This window comes from Physella acuta, unplaced genomic scaffold (assembly GCF_028476545.2).
Source record: "Physella acuta isolate Inbredline_101_S28 unplaced genomic scaffold, ASM2847654v3 ptg000212l, whole genome shotgun sequence".
Lineage (NCBI taxonomy): Eukaryota > Metazoa > Mollusca > Gastropoda > Physidae > Physella > Physella acuta.
In genome coordinates, this window is record NW_026731731.1 from 339,731 (window position 1) to 360,000 (window position 20,270).

A 20,270-nucleotide genomic window follows, 5' to 3' on the forward strand; every position below is an offset into this window, starting at 1 on the left:
CCACAATCATCCTCGGAACTTGCTTAACATATTTGCTTTTGGAACTAGTCCTCGATATTGCTTCTTTGAGGAGGAGATACGACTTAAAGCTGCAGACACAAATCCATCCATTTATCTATCCAGAAATGACGAGTTAATAATCGCAATTGTCCGTATGAAAATTGCGCTAAAAATGTAATTTAACGGGCATTTAACCTTTAATCTGAACTAGATATTAAATCGAAAACGGAAATTATATCAGAATACTATTGTTGCGCGTTGATAAATGAAGGGGACTTAATGTATTTCACATTATATAAGGGAAAGAACTCTCTCATTCTATTTTTTATTAACGTTTATCTAAGAAGTACACACATAATATACAGCTATTAAATTATTATATTAAATTTCTAAAAGTAACTAATAAGGTCGTATTTATGTTTAAGAGATAAGTGTCGATTATAAAATAAAATAATTAAACTGCTTTTGTATTTTAAATCGTAAGAACCATTTTAAGATGTTACATAATTCGTCATATAGATTGGGACTGAACTTTTAATTGTGTTACCATCAGTTTTAGTGCATTTCAAATTATTTTAATTTTAGAGAACATTTATATATAAATTTCTTAAAGCATTGCGACAGTTATGATGTTGACGGAGAACGACAAAATGAAATGCTTAGAGAAGCAAGGCATAGAGAGGTAGAAGATGCCTTTGGAGTAGATTACCAAACTGAAGCACATCATACTACTGCAGCATCACAGCAAGTTAACGAAAGCGTAACAGAAACCACCATAGAGGCCGAAGCCATGGAGACAATAGCGACCAGAAATTCCATAGTAACAGGGTCTCAAAAAGATGGGAATCAAGAAAATTTGGAGGCTGTCGACGAAACAATAAATGATATTCTTCAAGATAACACTAGTTCAGAAAACATCACGAAACCGCTAAAGAAAATTAAAAGCTCACAAAGTATATCAGCAACAAAGGTATCAGGTCAACTGTCATATAGTCAAGCAATCAGTTCAAGTAAAAATCAATTACCTACAGTAAAGCCACCTCAAAGGGTCGTGACCAGGGCCCAACAGGATAGCAAACCAACGGCTGGAAAGTTTGGCGTTAAAAGACCACCACCATCCAGCCCTCCAGAAACAGATGTTCGAAAGAAAACCCCAAATAATTCATGCTAACTGGCAAGATTGAACATCAGGGAGGGCTAGGGACAAAACACATTATATAAACAACATAATAAATAAACACAATATTGACATCCTACTTTTACAGGAAACTAACATTGGAACTACAGAAGAAGCAAATAAACTAGATGAATAATTAATATCGACAGTCTCAAGCTAAACATTACTCGATCAGCCCTCAAGTAAATTAACATTAGAACAGTCTTCTGTTTCCCAGGTTTTTAAAAGTGCACAACCTGAATGGTAGAAAGAGATACAAACCTCACCACCCCCCCCCCCCCCCCACACACACACACTCCCCCCCCCCCCCCCCCACTCAACCGGACTGGCGGATTTTTCAAGGTAGCGTGCCCTCATTGCCAAGGGTCAATTTTATGTCATGGAAAGTTTTGGAATGATAGATCAGTATGTGTATTACAGAGACCCTTCTCCCACGGTCGTTTCTATTTCTGTCCATGTGTGGCTACAATGTGAACTTTTGACTCCTCAGCTAAGGACAGAGCACAGTAAACTAAGCAGTCATGAGAAACCTAGTTTGCACACCTTATTTTAGTCTAGTTCTTATGCTATTTTATTTTCTCCATTTGATTATTATATATGCAATTGATACATATGAGTGGATGGGGTTATCACAACACCACAAAACAGCAGCACTCTATGACAAAAGCAACACTCGATAAAAGCACTACACGACATTAGCACCGCAAGACAATAGCACCTCACGACAAAAGTAATATTATTGAACAGCTGTTATCGAACACAATGAAAAAGTGTCAAGGGAGGTAGCTGCACTTATTGTTTATTTAAAGCGGCTGTTTTTTAAATTTAGCATAATATGATAGTATTAGACTTGTTACTTGCGAACATTGATAAACTAATAGCGATAGAGTCCAGTTTGTCAAACATTTTGGTCTACTTTTAATACAAATATAAGAATACAGTACACATGATATCTATAACCAGATAGTATTCTACATCCAGAGTTTCTTCCAAGTATCTCTTGGGGGGGGGGGGGGGGAGCTTCGAACGAAATGGAATTTATGTAAAAAAATATGTACTTTTAACAGTGACAGCCCCCCCCCCCCCCGAAAATTTTAGTCAACCCATCCCGAAAATTTCAAGAAACACTATCTACATTGGGACCTATAAGTAAACGTCATTATTACACTAGGCCGAATTATGTCGCACTATTATACATTAGGACAAGTGACATTATGTAACGTTACAAGCAATTATGTAATATTATCCTGGATTAGGACTAAAAGGTGTTATTGTATTACATTAGGCATGTTATGTAACATAATCCTACATTAAGATCTATAAGGTATCATTACCCAACATATAGGACATAATAAAATATAATCGACATTAAGAGTAGGTATGTTGTGACATAATCGGCTAGAGTTGCATAATATTGTTGGCTGTCGGTGTTAGCGTTTAGCCAAGGTCCCTTTCGGACACGGCGGCCCATGAGGCAGGTGAAGTAGATTTTACATGTTTCTGTGACCTCGGAATTCGAAGCGATAGTGTGGTAAGCACTATGTCCACCCGACTTACTCTCCCCAACGTTTGTCAGGTACCCATTAGAGCTGGGTAAACTCAGAACGTGATGCGACTCTACCTACGGAACACGAACTCAAGGTTTTCTGGTTAGCAGACGATCGCGCTATCATTCGACCTCGCCCTCCGTTAAAAACTTTGACATACATTAATTATTCCACACTTCTTCAATTCGTTAAATCAAAAAAAATAGTTCATATGACAGCACAGAATGTGTTTATCAAGGGAAGTAGTTGCGCTTACTGTGTTAGATAAATCAGTTGTTTCCCCTCTATTGTTAACACTAATTTACGTTTTTAGAGTCTTATTAATGATTTATAATTAATCAAATATTAAAGATAAGGTCCAGTTTGTCATACATTTTTACTTTTTCGTATACAAAGTATAGAGGAAGTATTGTACGCAGGTTAGTGGTTGTACGCAGGTGTTAGGTTGTAAGCAGGTTAAAGGTTTGTACGCAGGTGAGAGGTTGTACGCAGGTGAGAGGTTGCACACAGGTGAGAGGTTGTACGCAGGTGAGAGGTTGTACGCAGGTGAGTGGTTGTACGCAGGTGAGAGGTTGTACGCAGGTGAGAGGTTGTACGCAGGTGAGAGGTTGTACGCAGGTGAGAGGTTGTACGCAGGTGAGAGGTTGTACGCAGGTGAGAGGTTGTACGCAGGTGAGTGGTTGTACGCAGGTGAGAGGTTGTACGCAGGTGAGTGGTTGTACGCAGGTGAGAGGTTGTATGCAGGTGAGTGGTTGTACGCAGGTGAGAGGTTGTACGCAGGTGAGAGGTTGTACGCAGGTGAGTGGTTGTACGCAGGTGAGAGATTGTGCTCATGTGAGTCCCCAGGGGGTTGTTTACAAGATGTTGACATTCAACTGTTGAAATATTGGCAGCTAAAATATTAATGTTAACATTTAAAGTTCTTTAGGCACTGTTTAACGGGAGGGGTTGCTACGCCTCTGAGTAGGACTGAAGGGGACTTAGCCAAACAGCGCCATTTTGTTGATAAAAAAAAGATTACCGTTACACAAAAACGTACCAATACAGATTTTATCCTGATTTATTTATACAGTGATTACATATAGCTATAAAGTAGTATATGTAAGTGAAGTATAAATGTTAAACGTTGCTTCGATATATGGGAGATGATGCACTAAGGTGTTACTAAATAAAGTTTTAGAAACCAGTGAATTGATTTAAAACCTTAACAACGTATTTTTCTGTTTTTCTTGAGAATATTATTAGTAGGCCTACCTAATATGTTTGTCTACATTAATAAAAATGTACTTAAACATTGTCGCAATTTTATTTTTTATAGGGTATATAACCATTATTAAAGCTAAATTTGTAATAGATTTCATAAGTTATCGCCCTTGTTAGACGTAAATCTGAATTGTTTTACACAATGCTAAAAGCAAAAACGTGATAAGAAAAATCCATTTACTACACATATTCACAGTGGAGGTAGGTGTCCATCGAATCTAGTGTCAGCAGAGGTTATCCACGTAAACTAACTTTAAAAGAGAACGTAAAAACTTATGTATTTTCAATGCACTAAAAAAACAGACTTTCCCCAACAAAGGGTTAGTTTAACTGCATCAGATATGTGGTGAGCGACTAACGGTTTTACTTCAGTAAGTCGACCACAACTCACCACATTTCTCTGCCTGATTGATCTATCGAGAGTATTGTATCCTGTTTGCTCCCCAATAGCCATTAAATATAGTGTTCTTTTAATTAACTTTTTCATATCTAATGAGATGCAAAATTGCGTGGTCGTCACTAGCTAATTCACTTACGAAAAAGTGTTATTTTTTTTAATTTGACCATAAACCCTCCTACACATAGAATAACCGCCTCTGTGAAATCAAATAAAAAGTGACAATGTTGTCTTTTAATATGTGGGAGACGTCTCTGAATGTTGTCAATGATAGCTGCACTAAACTCGTGGGTCTGATAATCTATAATTAATTACAGTAAGGTGTAAACAATGATAAATCAGGATACAGAAGAAAATGTCCAAGTGGAATTGTTTTCCTGTCCTGTTCTGTCCAGCAGCAGTCCTAGGCTGTTCTGAGCTGTCCTAGGCTGTCCTGAGCTGTCCTTGCATGTTGACAGCCTAGCTATACTTCGATTAACGACCACATACATTACAACATCTCTCACATCCATACTACACCAATCTTAGACAAGAAGATATAACACTTTTTATTTAACACAATCTCAATTTTAAGATTTCAGAGTCAATTGATAATATTGAGAAAAAAGCATCTAATATACCGATAGACAACTTTTTTTACAAAACTTCTTTCATTTGCGACCACTTCCCTTTTTTATTTTCTTAGCACACTTGGTGTAGTCGTAGTTGATGAGAGACTCGTTGAAAGTGTAGCGGGTGAAGCACTTGGCGGCTTTGACGTCACATTTGCAAGCCTTGTAGGCGCAGGAAGATTTATCCGCCGCTGAAAACAAATGTAAAATATACAGCACAGACTAGTTTGGTGTCCAAGTGGTTGAACATTTCAAATATAAACAACTAATCTAAAGTTAGATGAGTGAGATCTTCTATAAGCAATTACTCTAAAGTTAGATGAGTGAGATCTTCTATAAACAATTACTCTAAAGTTAGATGTGTGAGACCTTCTATAAACAATTACTCTAAAGTTAGATGTGTGAGACCTTCTATAAACAATTACTCTAAAGTTAGATGTGTGAGACCTTCTATAAACAATTACTCTAAAGTTAGATGTGTGAGACCTTCTATAAACAATTACTCTAAAGTTAGATGTGTGAGACCTTCTATAAACAATTACTCTAAAGTTAGATGTGTGAGACCTTCTATAAACAATTACTCTAAAGTTAGATGTGTGAGACCTTCTATAAACAATTACTCTAAAGTTAGATGTGTGAGACCTTCTATAAACAATTACTCTAAAGTTAGATGTGTGAGACCTTCTACTAAATTGGCTGCTGGTTTAAGAATTTTGCAGCCGGGTTCATGAAGAAGGATTATAGTGTTAATGGAATGGGCAGAAGAATCGTTCTACTCAGCCTCTTGGCGTCTGTTATCCCAACTGCAGTACTTGCGTTACTTAAGTCTAATTGTTATGAGAAACGCGTAGTCGTACTAAACTTTATTTAAATACAATATGTCGATATAAATTACTAGATACTGAAATCCTTTACATATCAGATATTTTAGCTAGGGAAAAATGGTTTAGGTAACGTTTGGAATATCTCGGCTTTTATTATTCTAAGACTGTCGGAAAGTATCTCCTATTGTCTTTTTACAATTCTTCGACACCGTACCTCTGATGTTTATGGCCTATGGAAAATTACTAATTAAAAGCATTTAAGGTTATATATATATATATATATATATATATATATATATATATATATATATATATATATACATATATATATATATATATATATATATATATATATATATATATATATATATATATAAATTATATATATATATATATATATATATATATATATATATATATATATATATATATATATATATATATATATATATATATATATATATATATATATATATATATAGACATGTTAATACATGTATATATACATTTATAAATTATATATATATATATATATATATCTTATATATGTGTGTATGTATATTTATATCTGAATTATACACCTTACGTAGGCAGTGAATTTGGGAGAAGCGCAGAAACCTTTTGTTTTCTCATCCTACTAAGACAAAGAAGTACAGCTTAAATTACCTGTGCATCGACAAGAGCCGTTTTTGCACTTGACCTCTGTCGGTATGTTGTAATCACAACTTAGTTTTGCGTAGCACCGATCCTTAGCCGCACAGCAACTACAACAGGAAAATAAAATATTACAAATTATTTTGCAGAGTGAAAATTGAACGTAAATTTATAACAACTAAATAGCTTTGCGTCTAATAGAATTACAGTTTTCTGGTTCTGTGATTGTCACAAACAAAAACAAAAATAAAGGCTCCACCTTCATACAGTGGCGGAACTAGAAAAAAAGGGCCACCCCGCAAAGAAATTTTTTGGGCCCCATATATATATATATATATATATATATATATATATATATATATATATATATATATATATATATATATATATATATATACATATATATATATATATATATATATATATATATATATATATATATATATGTGTGTGTGTGTGTGTGTGTGTGCCTTTGTATATAAACAAAATACGAAAATACCAACACAGTACTCATTTCGGGATTGTTCGATTTTTTTTTAAATTAAAAATACTAAATTTTTTTTAAAGAAATTAAAACAAGTTACAAGAACACGTCACAATTCTGTGAGTGCTATTTTTTTTTTTTTAATAGTGACAATCGTAAACAGCGTAAAATCGTAGATCAGTCTCACTATCCACTCTGTGTGTGTGAGTGCTATTAGTCTGAAAATCTCTGCTTTAAATATATGTTTAATGTTTCCAGTATGTTGGTCGGTCAAAAGAATATGCAGCATGAAAGCTTTGTATGCGTAATGGTTTCCCGCGTTATGTGTATTTTCATGTTTTTTTGTATTTATATTATTAGTTTTAAATACATTTCCTTTTTATGCTTTGTCATTCTTTATTATGAATTTTTTAAAATAATAATTAAGAGATGTAATTGCTTTTTAATTTGTTTAGTGCAATCTATTAAAAGGAGCTTAAGAGCACACATACTTGACTATTTGAAAAAGGGAAATAAGTCATGGAAGTGGTTTGAACGCTTGCCTATCATTCACGCGATTTTCATACGAATTTTTCCGACAACAGCGTGTGTTTGATTGTTGGAGAAAGAGGACCCGGGATGGTGTCTATAGAATAAAGATAATGAAACCGCAGCTACAGTATTCTTTTTACAAAACAACCATAAAGTCAAAAATGTATCAAGATTTTTTTTTAACTAAAAAAATAAATTGATTATGGTCGGCTGTGGGCCCCTAAATGGCCCGGGCCCCCCCGCATTGCGGGGTCTGGCGGTACTGTAGTTCCGCCCCTGCCTTCATAACTTTAATCGATGTATTCAACCAGTCTTACAGAAGAGATTCACAAAGTAGCCACATGATGAACCAACCTTGACGTAAGTCAGCTGTGGATACCATTATTGGTCGTCCTTGACCTAACTCTCCTGTCGTATTGTCGACCTTGACCTAATTCACCTGTCGTACGGTCGTCCTTGACCTAACTCACCTGTGTGGTAGTCCTTAACCTAACATACCTGTAGTATGGTTGACCTTGACCTGACTCCCCTGTGGTACGGTCGACCTTGACCTAACTCACCTGTAGTATGGTTGACCTTGACCTAACTCACCTGTAGTATGGTTGACCTTGACCTAACTCACCTGTAGTATGGTTGATCTTGACCTATATCACCTGAAGTACGGTCGACCTTGACCTAACTCACCTGTCAATGCCATCTATGGGTGCCCTGGCTTTGTTGGGCCCACAGCTACAGCCATAGCTGGAGAAGTCCATACAGCTACGTGGGACGTACGTCTGGAACACCAGACACAAGTTTTGCAAATCTCGTTTCAATCTTGGCAAGCCTTGAGTACACTGGAAGCCTGAAGACCGGGCACAGTGTATCAAAATATTCAACATCATCTAAACTGATTGGACCTAATCATAGATTAGTGGCTAACTTTAAAAGAAAAATCGAACAGGAAAGGTTTGGATGGATCTACCTGATGTAAGTTCTTAAAATAAATGGCTGGGAATTCAATAATAGGCTTTATATACATTAAAGTATTTCATAACTCGGTAACGAGAATACAATAATAATGTATTTATGAGGAAGATTTTAAGTAATGGAATAATTAATTACGTAATATAATCATTAATTACCTCCAGCAGTCAGCAGCAGAAGAAGTGGCATCATCTTTATAGCAGACACTTTGTAGACCTGAGATCAAAGAAAGATAAATATCATGTGTACATTGATGGGGGCATCATCTTTCTAGCAGTACTTCTTCTTCGTTCTTAATTATTAGTGTTGAAGGGGATCGAGATTTATCTGCCAGTGAGTTTGAACTCGAGACTTTGTTCGATTTTATCAACCATGAGCTTTTTGCCGACTCGACCACGCCTCCAACACAATGTATGCAGTACTAATGAATACAATACAGCAAATGAGTACATTGACGGATGCTATAGTTTAACTCTTGTCAACATCTTAAATGTTTAATTATCCCAACATTTTAGTAATTCCTGGATCAACACTAAACTCGCCCAGACTAAGAGGGAAAGACTTTAGAATCCCTTATGCCATATAAGACTGTAATGTCCTTAGAAAATGTTATTTCTCAGGTTTTCTGCGGTATAAAAACTGTATACAATTGTTAAGTTATTTTTACACATTGCGTCTCTATGACTACATTTGAACACAGTGTTCAATAGAAGATACACCTCTATTATAGTCCATACTAAATTTATTTGCATTGGCTAATTACTTTCAACTAGCCATCGGTAAACTTACACGTGAATTATAGGCTTATTTTAAAAATTGTTATACTTGTTTAAGAAATATATTTTATAAAATAGTTATTGGCCAATACGCAATGTGCTTTACCACACGTCAATTTATATTTATGAAAAAGCAAATATATCTATAAATAGCTAAAAAATCCGACACAGGCTTCCAATACCTGTTGAAAAATTAAAACCAAATTATATACATTTTTTTTCAATACAACACCATATTAAATACACACGCTGATCAAGAGACTTAAATGGTTTTGTTGAAAACTCGGCTATTAAATGGTAGTTTTCTTGTTTTTTTAACTAATTATAATTTTTTGGACGAGATATTGTGTATAAAATTTTTATTTTTCCGTTTTTAAATAAAATTTAGTTTATACATTTAATACATCCAACATATAATTTTCAACAAAAGATTATATCAGAAACAATTGCTGATTTACGTTACCAATTAATTTGACCAGAAACAATTGTAGATTAACTTGACCAATTAATTTGACCACAAACAAATTAAGATTAACCTTACCAGACTTCAGCAGACTACAATGTGTGATGATCCAGTCAGGCGAGGACTGCTGGTAATCCTGTCACCCCCGGCTTAAATAACCCCCCCCCCCCCCCCCCCCCGCTTTAATCTGGCTGCGATCGGCTAGGCCTCTAACTATCCGCACTTTGTATAAATAGATGACATTATAGCTCCAAATAGACTTCACCGCTTTAGCCTGACATTAAAAAAAAAACATTTGAAAAGCGGATAGGTAATCACCCCCCCCCCCTCATGCATACCCCCCTCTCACCCCCGTCCATATAACCATTGAAATGAACAGCCGCATAGATCAGACGGCACACGATCAGACAGGGTATTAACGTCACCAGACCATAACCAGTTGTTTTTTTTTAGCCCAGGACATATCGCCACACACAAGTCACCTTGAAATAAATAGAATTCAACGAACTTGAAACATTTCGGCCACGTCCTCATAGTCTGAACATTCCTCGCTCTTTGCAATTTGGCAACTACTCCACGAAATCATGTCTAGGCCTGTTCACCTGTTTTTCCCAGGTTTTCTTTAACTTGCTTTCGCGTCTGTTTGTTTTTCCATCAAATCTTGGGATCGAAATTTCGGGCAGTTCCCAGTTAGCTAGCGCGCTGAAATTTTCAGGGAAGCCTTGTTTCCGATGACAATACAATATTCAATTATTATTATTACTAAATTGATCCATGGAAAACATTTATTGATCATTTTAGACTGCTATTGATTTGTACAAAAAGGGGCATAACCTAGTAATTGTAATTTGATAAAAACAAGATTCGGTACTTTCCCTTGAAAAAAGATCGAAACCAAAAATCTGCTGCTTTAACGATGGAGACAGAAGAACAAAGTGTCTCTTGTAAAGCAAAAGGTAGAATGCGTCATGCTACTGCTCGTGCGATTGAGACAGAACAAGAAAGGGTCTCTCGTCTTGATAAGCAGAAAGAACGAACTGATGCTGCACTTGCAATTGAGACAGAACAAGAAAGGGTCTCTCGTCTTGCTAAGCAGAAAGAACGAACCTCCAGCTGATCCTGAATAATAAGCGTGTCATGCCTGGTATAAGTCCCTTTTATCTTTGTGTTCGTTCTTTGTGAGTGTTTGTCTTCGTTTACCCAAAACAAAAAGTGAATGCGAGAAGATAAAATCGATAGCAAGATGTCAATGCAAACAAACAGACAAAGACTAAAAAGTAGAAAATAATTATCACCACGTTTTTCATATTTTGTCATAATGCGCACGCAGTTTGCGATCACTTATAGTAGAGTGATCGCTTGCATTATTGTGATGTATAGCATTTATTTTCTACTTTTTAGTTCAATCAGAAAACGTGGTTTTTTTTTTTTTTTTTTAATGATAATTTTGTGACCCAATCACACAAAGCGATTCTGTTTGGGCACAATGTCCAGCTTATGTTCCCTAATAAAATAGTGTGGGGGGGGGGGGGGAACACTGTGATATCTCCTAACGCCTGAAACCAGGGATTCAAACTCGAGTCATTCAGGTTAGCAGTCGTGTGCTCCACCTCCCGACCACGACGTCGCACTAATGTGAAATGTAAACTAGATATTTTATTGCATTACGTATTTCCTGAATTAAATCCTGCCAAGGTAAGAACATGTTCACCTATGACATGCCATACATAGATTATTCCACACTTCTTCAATTCGTTAAATCAAAAAAATATTTCATATGACAGCACAGAATGTGTTTATCAAGGGAAGTAGTTGCGCTTACTGTGTTAGATAAATCAGTTATTTCCCCTCTATTGTTAACACTAATTTACGTTTTTAGAGTCTTATTAATGATTTATAATTAATCAAATATTAAAGATGAGGTCCAGTTTGTCATACATTTTTACTTTTTCGTACACAAAGTATAGAGAAAGTATTGTAATCGTGCAAAAAAATTCGTGATTTTTACAAATCTCGACGTTTCACACTTCCGTGAGTCGGAAAAACATAGTTTTGCAATTTTGTCCGTTTGTCTGTGTGTGTGTGTATGTGTATGTGTGTCTGTGAACACGATAACTTGAGTACCGTTACGTGAAATTTCATATATAAGTATTATATCAAATTTGTAGTTCTAGAGCAACTTTTCAGTGATTTCCGATAACCGGAAGTGGAACTTATTCTACTTTCAATTTTTCAAAAGGCTATAACTTAAATACTGTTTCAGATAGATAAATGAAATTTTACATGTAAGTAAAAGATCTAATTTTCTGTCTTTTTTCAAATATTGAGTGCTTTCCGTTGACCTGAGGAAGTAATTTACGCTATTTCCGATTTCTCAAAAAAAAAAAAACGCATTTATAAAGTACTAATAATATTCCGCATTATTATACACATATTGTTAGGCGTTCACTTGGTGCGCATTTTTTTTCTACGATGTTCTATTCGATTATACAAAGTTTAAGTAATTAAAATAATTATCCTTAAAAAAGTTTTTAAAAACCCACGTTTTCTGATTGAACTAAAAAGTAGAAAATAAATGCTACACATCACAATAATGCAAGCGATCACTCTACTATAAGCGATCGCAAACTGCGTGCGCATTATGACAAAAAATTGAAAAGTAAAAGTTTTTTATCGGTCATTGTTAATATAAGATGTAAAAGTTATATTACTATTGATTAGATAATACTATTGAATTTTATTAGGGAGCTTGTAGAGTCAACAGTATTAAAAACTGTAAGAAAAACACGGCGCCCCACGTTTTTCATTTTTATCTTCTCGCATTCACTTTTTTTTGGGTAAACGAAGACAACTCGTAAAAAACACGTGCCTTTTCCAATCGACGTTTCTCCTGTGTTGCCGTTTTTTCACCATTTTGCCCTCGCGTGCAAACCATTCGACCATCAACATTCTACTTCCTGATCAGTCAGATTTGCATATGTTTGTACACAAACACCGCGTGACCACTACTCAGCCAATCGCGTGCTCGCCCCTTCAGTAAGCCTGAAGAGGGAAAGTACCGAACCTTGTTTTCATCAAATTACAATTACTGGGTTATGTCCCTTTTTTGGGTACAAATCAATAGGAGTCTCTAAAATGATCAATAAAAGTTTTCCATGGATCAATTTAGTAATAATAATAATTGAATATTGTATTGTCATCGGAAACAAAGCTTCCCTGAAAATTTCAGCGCGCTAGCTAACTGGAAAGTGCCCGAAATTTTTATCGCAAGATTTGATTGGAAAAACAAACTAACAAATAAATAAACAGACGCGAAAGCAAGTTAAAGAAAACGTGGGAAAAATGCCATCCCCATAGTGTTATGTAAAAATATTCGAGAAAGTTTCGGGGAGGTTACTCCCGGTTTATTTTATCTGTATGCCTATATAATAATGTTTAGTCTATTTCATTAGTAATTTATGCAATTGTTTAAAAAGAATTCTTATAGTTTCATGTATTTTAATAAAGCACACACAAAACAAGTTAAATAAATCAGAATGATTATTTCTCTAACAAATAAATCAAAATAAGTTTACATTTTTGTCTAGTTTTTTAAGTTATTTTTTTGGGAAGTAATTTTTGAAAAAGGTTCTTTAACGTTTTGTATGTGTAATAACTTTTTTTTCTATGAGATTTCTAATTAATAGGGTCACTTGACAATGTTACTTGCAGAAATGTAATTCAGTCACGAGTATTATAGATATAACTCGACTCCTTCTTAATGGCTCACATTACTAAGGCTGCATTAAAAGTTATATAATATTCATCAGAATTAGTTTGTTTAGAAGTAAACTTACTTTTAAACTGGATTGGAAGACTTCAATTCTAAGAATAGTTAAGTCACAAACTCAACACTTTGAAAGAGTTCACAAATTTAAGTCTATCAGTTCTTGGGCTAGTCTTTTATGGTACGTAGAATTTTATATATATATATATATATAGATATATATATATATATATATATATATATATATATATATATATATATATATATATATATATATATATATATATATATATAATTGTATTTCTATTGGTACGTAGAATTTTAGATATATATAATTGAATTTGCTAATAAGGAATCTCGATAGATCTGGAGTCCTAGCTCTCTCCCCCCCCCCACATATACCTTAACCCCACCCCCCCTCCCACTCCACATCCAATGTATTCCTTAACAGCTAAAACCACTGTGAGCATATACCATCTATCTTTTGTTTTTCCAATAGATTTTTCTAGATGTTTAAGACCTTCCAGCATACATACCTGCTTTTCTCATCAATTTCCCAGGCTTTTAGGTGTGCACGTTCTAACATGTGTTTAAATCACGTGTCATCAGACTTATCAGCATACATCTTTTAGCTCACCACGCTTCTATCACGTGATAGACAAATGTCAGTAATCTCTACCTGCATGTTTAACCTCTTCATTAAACGATCGATACATGCCCGGCGTATTAAAAATAGATTTGATTAAATTTAATATACGTGCACAAAAGCACATGAACCACTATTTAAATTATTGCGCTTAGTTTTCGAAGTCAATTATTTTGAAATTGAAAAAAATGTTTGTTTGTTTTTTGTTGAATACACAGCTTAATTAAATTGTTATCACATAGTGTCTGCCACAAAACCAAAAGACTTGTTTATGCATCAAATGTAGATCCTGGGAAAATTTGTTTTACAGCAGTCTTGTTGACGCAGATATGTGCTGCAATTTAAACAATTGAACTTGGTCCTATTTAAATGTAGTTAAGAGATGTACTGAGGTATAGTGGAGCTAGCTAAATTGTTTAGTCTCGGATGTAATTTATGTTAAATAAATTTACTGAGTTTAGTTAAAGTATAAAGGTATATCTAGGTGAAGCCTCAACACAAAGCTGGCATATATGAATGAGGTAAACTGAAACTGCCAAGGTATCCTCTAACGTATATGGTATCTGATCTTATAGTTTTAGTGTTTTACTTGTAACCCTAAGTTCTTTTTTTCCGGTCCTCACTGTCCACGAAGAAAGCGAAGTAGATTTCATCTGTTTTTGTGACTTCGGCATGTGAAGGGATAGTGTGGTCAGAGGCTGGGGTATGATGAACAATTTTTAAGAAACAATAAAAATCAGTAATTTATAGACAAGACAGTTTAGTAAACATCTCAAGAAATTTACACATGTGTTCAATTGACTTTGTGTTAGCATTTTGTTACCAGTTGCTAACATCTTGTTACTTCTTTTTCTTTGTTCTTAATTGTAATGTTACACGATATGCCAACTAAATTACCTATTACGTGTTAGCTTGTTATGCGCCATAAAGATAGTTGAATCCGATTTCAGCCTTCTTTTCTTTCTATGCTTGCTTCTAAAGCTTTTGTCCAACCAGGAACCCAGCTACCGAGCCCAGCTTCCCACGTATTCGAACTCAGGACCTCTAGGTTTAGCAATCATGAGCTTCCCCCACCCGATTACGCAGACTTAACTTGTTACAATTTCGCTCACTGTTTTCTTAATATTTTGTCAAGTGTAACATTTATTGTATTTTAACAATGACGATACGTTGGCTGTGCTCAATGGAATTGTGGTTCGTGTGGGGGGTTCCTTAAAAAGTAATATAATTAAATAGTCTATTGTGGCATAAAGGAATGGTTTTTGGTCAACATAAAAAATGACAAAAAGCATGAAGTTCGGGTACATTGAAGCAACAAGCCATTCAATGTGGTTTATTGTATAATGGGCACCTTTACACGATTTGACGATACAATAAATGTGTCCACAGCATTGGTGTTCACTTTATCTGTGCATGAGTCTTTTTATACGCACCACATATATACAAAAGTACATTCTGAAAAATATTGTGTACTTGCACCACTTGTATACATTAAGATTTACAGTACAGTGAAAGAAAAAAAATATTTAACATAACCTGAGAAAATGATTTAAATTGCAAATCACTTGTGCAATCTTTTGAATTTATCAGAATCATCAGCCCAAACTCATTGCAAATAATTTCAATTAAATCAATATTGTTTCTCTAGGTAAAAACGCTTATAATATGCTTTTAAGCATGTAATTGATATTTTTAGTTTTTGCCTGTTTGCTAAGAAAAGTTTACGTAAAATTTTTTATTAACGAAATAATCAATTGACTTTAATTTAATTCCACATATATTTACATTATTTTAAATTATAAACATGTTAAATATGTTGGCAGTACAGCTTTAAAATAACATGGTTAGTAGATTGTGGTAAAACGTTTAATACGTTCATCTATGACTTCTAAAGCCACCTGACTTATAAATGTAAGGTCAGGTCAGGTCTACTCGGCCCAGGTCAGTAAAGTCATGTTTGTAGTATTTGTCTTCAAAACATATTATCAAAACATTTAGTGATAAGATTTCTTTCAAATTTGTCGTTGAAAAAATCTATATCGCTGCAGTACAAGAGTCGATGTCACCCGGTCTCATGCTCACAACCTGCTTGCATCCTGCGGCGTCACAGAGTCGGTATCAGCACAAGTGTATGTTAGTTTTCTTTTAAAATTTGTGTCAGTTATGTTGTATTGATGTAGGCATATTGTATTGAACAATATCAGTATAAAGATTTTAAAAAGTGTTTACTTGTTGAGCATTTTACTTAACTCATTTTAAACTAGGCGTTATATATATATATATATATATATATATATATATATATATATATATATATATATATATATATATATATATATATTCATCGCGTTGAATGTAAATAAATGTGTCCGTAACAAAATGACAACGAGATAAAATTAAACGACTAGTTAAAAGGAAAGACTGCGGCGATCATGGGAAGAGGGAGGGGGTAGTAGCAGCAAGTCAAAAATTGCAAACTTTACAGAATAAATATGATTTTTCACCACGTCTATTAGTTATCAACTAAAGCTAAATAGTCTTTTTTTACTTTTTCATATACGAAGTATAGAAGAAGAATTGTAATCGTGCAAAAAGTAGAAAACGAGATTTTTACAGTTTTCGACGTTTTACACCCCCATGAGTCAGAAAAACTTAGTATTTTAAATCAATGTTATCTTTGTGTGTATGTGCGTGTGTGTTTGTCTGTATTTTTCCGTGTGTGTGTGTATGTGTGTGTGTCTGTCTGTCTGTGATACCTTGAGTACCATTAAAGCTAGGTTGATGCAATTTCATATATAAGCATTACATTAAATTTGCAGTTCTGTATCAACTTTTCAACTATTTTTCGGTAACCGGAAATGGAATTTTTTCTGCTTTTGTTTTTTTTTTAAACCTAAAACTTGAGTATTATTTCTGAATGAAATTTCCCATACCCATACCCATACCCATACCCATACCCATACCCATACCCATACCCATACCCATACCCATACCCATACCCATACCCATACCCATACCCATACCTATACCTATACCCATACCCATACCCATACCCATACCCATACCCATACCCATACCCATACCCATACCCATACCCATACCCATACCTATACCCATACCTGTACCTATACCTATACATATACCTTTTGGGGAGGGGGGGAGCTACAGTTGGTAGCGTGACACCCAACCTGGTTTTTTGTATTTTAGAATTATTTTTTTTCAGCAATAACATTGATATGAAAATGCCACCAAAAAAAAGTTTTTTCTTTCTTGCCATGTGTTTATTGGTAAGTAAAATAATAATTTTAACCAGTTTTAGTTATTTATTAAATAATAATTTTAAGTCAACATTTTAAAACTAAATATTAGGTGTTTTTTTGCAATTATGATGGTTCCATTTGAATAACTGATAAATGTGTAAAATATTTAATTTATAAGTTTCTGCATTATTTTTAGTTCGTACTTACAAGATATATTTATTAGGATCTGAGATATAAGTTGCTATTTCAAGATACATCTATTGTAATTAACAGTTATATGCCTAGATTGCAACTTTTTAAAAATAATCTTTAAAGATTGTCCACATTATGTGAGCAACAAGACTATTAAGTGAATAGAAAATGGGCTCAAATTTAAAGACTGTATTGTAAATTAGAAAAATAATATTCAAATGAACTATATGTTCTAAACTACACATCTTGTAGATTATAATTTAATTAGGACGCCATAAAACTTTAAAAACGAACCTACTGCTAGTAAACTTTAGCGTTTTTGTTCCAGGAAATCAAAGGCCAATTGGTAAGATGTATTTTTATTAGCATTTCTTTATAAGTTTTTACTAATTTGTTTTCTGGATACCGCTTTCATCAAATTTGTAAATGTTTTTAAGCTCAGAAATTATATTTAAAATGATACAAACATTTCTAGAAAAAATGCAAACGCTAATACAAGTGCAAGTACAAGTGCAAGTTTATTTATTTATTTATTTTAACAGATTGCTATGCCTCCTGATAACTCAGAGCCACATGTCCTTGTTAGTTTTACTAAAATTGATGATTGATTTTTCCTAATTAAGTATTATATAATCCCAGATTTTGTACGACATCGTAGTGATAACATAAATTATTAAAGTTAAATCCAAATCCAAATCCAAATCCAAATCCAAATGCAAATGCAAATGCAAATGCAAATGCAAATGCAAATGCAAATGCAAATGCAAATGCAAATGCAAATGCAAATGCAAATGCAAATGCAAATGCAAATGCAAATGCAAATGCAAATGCAAATGCAAATGCAAATGCAAATGCAAATGCAAATGCGAATGCAAATGCAAATGCAAATGCAAATGCGAATACAAATGCAAATGCAAATGCAAATGCAAAGGCAAAGGCAAAGGCAAATGCAAATACAAATGCAAATGCAAATGCAAATGCAAATGCAAATGCAAATGCAAATGCAAATGCAAATAGAAAGACAAAGACAAAGACAAAGACAAACACAAAGACAAACACGAATAATTTTAAAATCATGCATTGCGTAGTTACCATTAATATGGTTATAAAATCATGCTTGTCAGGTCTTTTGCAGACTTTACTAAAGATTTGATCATTTAATGTTTTTAATTTTTTAGTTAACTAAACACATTTTGTTTTTAAAATTTGATTTCACGTGTAATGGCGACATAAACATTGGCATCCTGCTATTCGATAGGCTGCCATGAATTTTATTGTACACATTGTAAGCGGAAAAGAAGGAAAACTAGGTCATGGGGTTTAAATTTGCATTGTTATTTAAAAATTTTATCTGCAAAGTTTTGTAAACAAATAGTTATCGATCATGGGATTTCCTGTTCAGCCAATCCATATTTGTCTTATGAAAGAGAAACAACGGGATATAACTTAGGCTTGATGAAAATAAATAGAAATGTAGCCTTAGACTCAACAAATTATTTTCAAGTTCTTTGGATTTGCAGCTTTTATAGCATTGATTCTAAAAATATAACTTTCTGAATTAATTACTCATTTACTCATTTCTTTTGATATAAAATTACCTTTCTAATTAATGTCGCTAGATCTTTTAGATAAATCATTTATTTGCAATTTATCTCTGCTTTCGTCAGCCAAATGTAATGAGAAATCATCCCAGACTTCGTGCATTTGTAAGTGTCACTATGGTTTTGATTTATTTATTTTACTTCCATCTTCAGTAAAATGCCGTTAGTTTAATGGTTCTATTATTATGAAATTATACATTACAAGCTATGAAAATTTTAAAATCTAGCCTGTAGATATATAAAGTATTTGTAATTATTTGACCCCTATTAGATCACACGAAATTAGTTGAATTTTTAAATGCCTATATTTTTAGTCGCACTTCTTTTATATAAATCAAATACAAACACAAACACAAACACAAACACAAACACAAACACAAATACAAATACAAATACAAATACAAATACAAATACAAATACAAATACAAATACAAATACAAATACAAATACAAATACAAATACAAATACAAATACAAATACAAATACAAATACAAATACAAATACAAATACAAATACAAATACAAATACAAATACAAATACAAATACAAATACAAATACAAATACAAATACAAATACAAATACAAATACAAATACAAATACAAATACAAATACAAATACAAATACAAATACAAATACAAATACAAATACAAATACAAATACAAATACAAATACAAATACAAATACAAATACAAATACAAATACAAATACAAATACAAATACAAATACAAATACAAATACAAATACAAATACAAATACAAATACAAATACAAATACAAATACAAATACAAATACAAATACAAATACAAATACAAATACAAATACAAATACAAATACAAATACAAATACAAATACAAATACAAATACAAATACAAATACAAATACAAATACAAATACAAATACAAATACAAATACAAATACAAATACAAATACAAATACAAATACAAATACAAATACAAATACAAATACAAATACAAATACAAATACAAATACAAATACAAATACAAATACAAATACAAATACAAATACAAATACAAATACAAATACAAATACAAATACAAATACAAATACAAATACAAATACAAATACAAATACAAATACAAATACAAATACAA

At 33.2% G+C, this 20,270-nt stretch overlaps 3 protein-coding genes and 1 long non-coding RNA gene across 5 annotated transcripts in view; 2 read left to right on the top strand and 2 right to left on the bottom strand.

Annotated features, from left to right (window-relative positions):
* Positions 1–1,167: 1,167 nt before the first annotated feature.
* Positions 1,168–3,595, bottom strand: LOC131937519 (enterin neuropeptides-like). Its single transcript, XM_059295014.1, has 2 exons — positions 3,158–3,595; positions 1,168–1,197 (listed from the first exon to the last, which is right to left on the bottom strand). The coding sequence occupies exons 1-2, from the start codon at positions 3,593–3,595 to the stop codon at positions 1,168–1,170; spliced, it is 468 nt and encodes a 155-aa protein (XP_059150997.1).
* A 1,409-nt stretch (positions 3,596–5,004) lies between these two features.
* Positions 5,005–13,634, bottom strand: LOC131937526 (basic phospholipase A2 3-like). The gene is made up of 5 exons (XM_059295021.1): positions 13,530–13,634; positions 8,613–8,670; positions 8,173–8,332; positions 6,486–6,583; positions 5,005–5,186 (listed from the first exon to the last, which is right to left on the bottom strand). The coding sequence occupies exons 2-5, from the start codon at positions 8,644–8,646 to the stop codon at positions 5,035–5,037; spliced, it is 444 nt and encodes a 147-aa protein (XP_059151004.1). The 5' UTR covers positions 8,647–8,670; positions 13,530–13,634; the 3' UTR covers positions 5,005–5,034.
* Positions 10,610–20,270, top strand: part of LOC131937520 (uncharacterized) — a 17,025-nt gene continuing 7,364 nt past the window's right edge. Inside the window, exons 1-2 of the mRNA XM_059295015.1 lie at positions 10,610–10,768; positions 14,792–14,846. Coding sequence (XP_059150998.1) covers positions 10,610–10,768; positions 14,792–14,846 — 214 coding nt within the window. The remainder of the gene's footprint in view (positions 10,769–14,791; positions 14,847–20,270) is intronic.
* LOC131937527 (uncharacterized) overlaps positions 15,944–20,270 on the top strand; it is a 6,146-nt gene continuing 1,819 nt past the window's right edge. The window contains exons 1-5 of one of the 2 annotated variants that reach the window (XR_009386235.1): positions 15,944–16,046; positions 16,154–16,234; positions 17,329–17,392; positions 17,886–17,903; positions 19,225–19,263. This is a non-coding gene — a long non-coding RNA (uncharacterized LOC131937527). Of the gene's footprint in view, positions 16,047–16,078; positions 16,235–17,328; positions 17,393–17,885; positions 17,904–19,224; positions 19,264–20,270 lie in introns of those variants that run through there. The other variant, XR_009386234.1, reaches the window with a different exon arrangement.

Bases quoted from the DNA above. Each gene is read 5' to 3' on its own strand.
- LOC131937519 (XM_059295014.1), bottom strand. From the start codon at position 3,595: ATGTCAACATCTTGTAAACAACCCCCTGGGGACTCACATGAGCACAAT. The intron at 1,198-3,157 runs GTACAACCACTA...TTTTGTCCCTAG, and splicing joins GCTTACAACCTAACACCTGC to CCCTCCCTGATGTTCAATCT.
- LOC131937526 (XM_059295021.1), bottom strand. From the start codon at position 8,646: ATGATGCCACTTCTTCTGCTGCTGACTGCTGGAG. The intron at 8,333-8,612 runs GTAATTAATGAT...CCCGGTCTTCAG, and splicing joins TCTGCTGCTGACTGCTGGAG to GCTTCCAGTGTACTCAAGGC. The intron at 5,187-6,485 runs GTAATTTAAGCT...ATTTGTTTTCAG, and splicing joins CGGCTCTTGTCGATGCACAG to CGGCGGATAAATCTTCCTGC.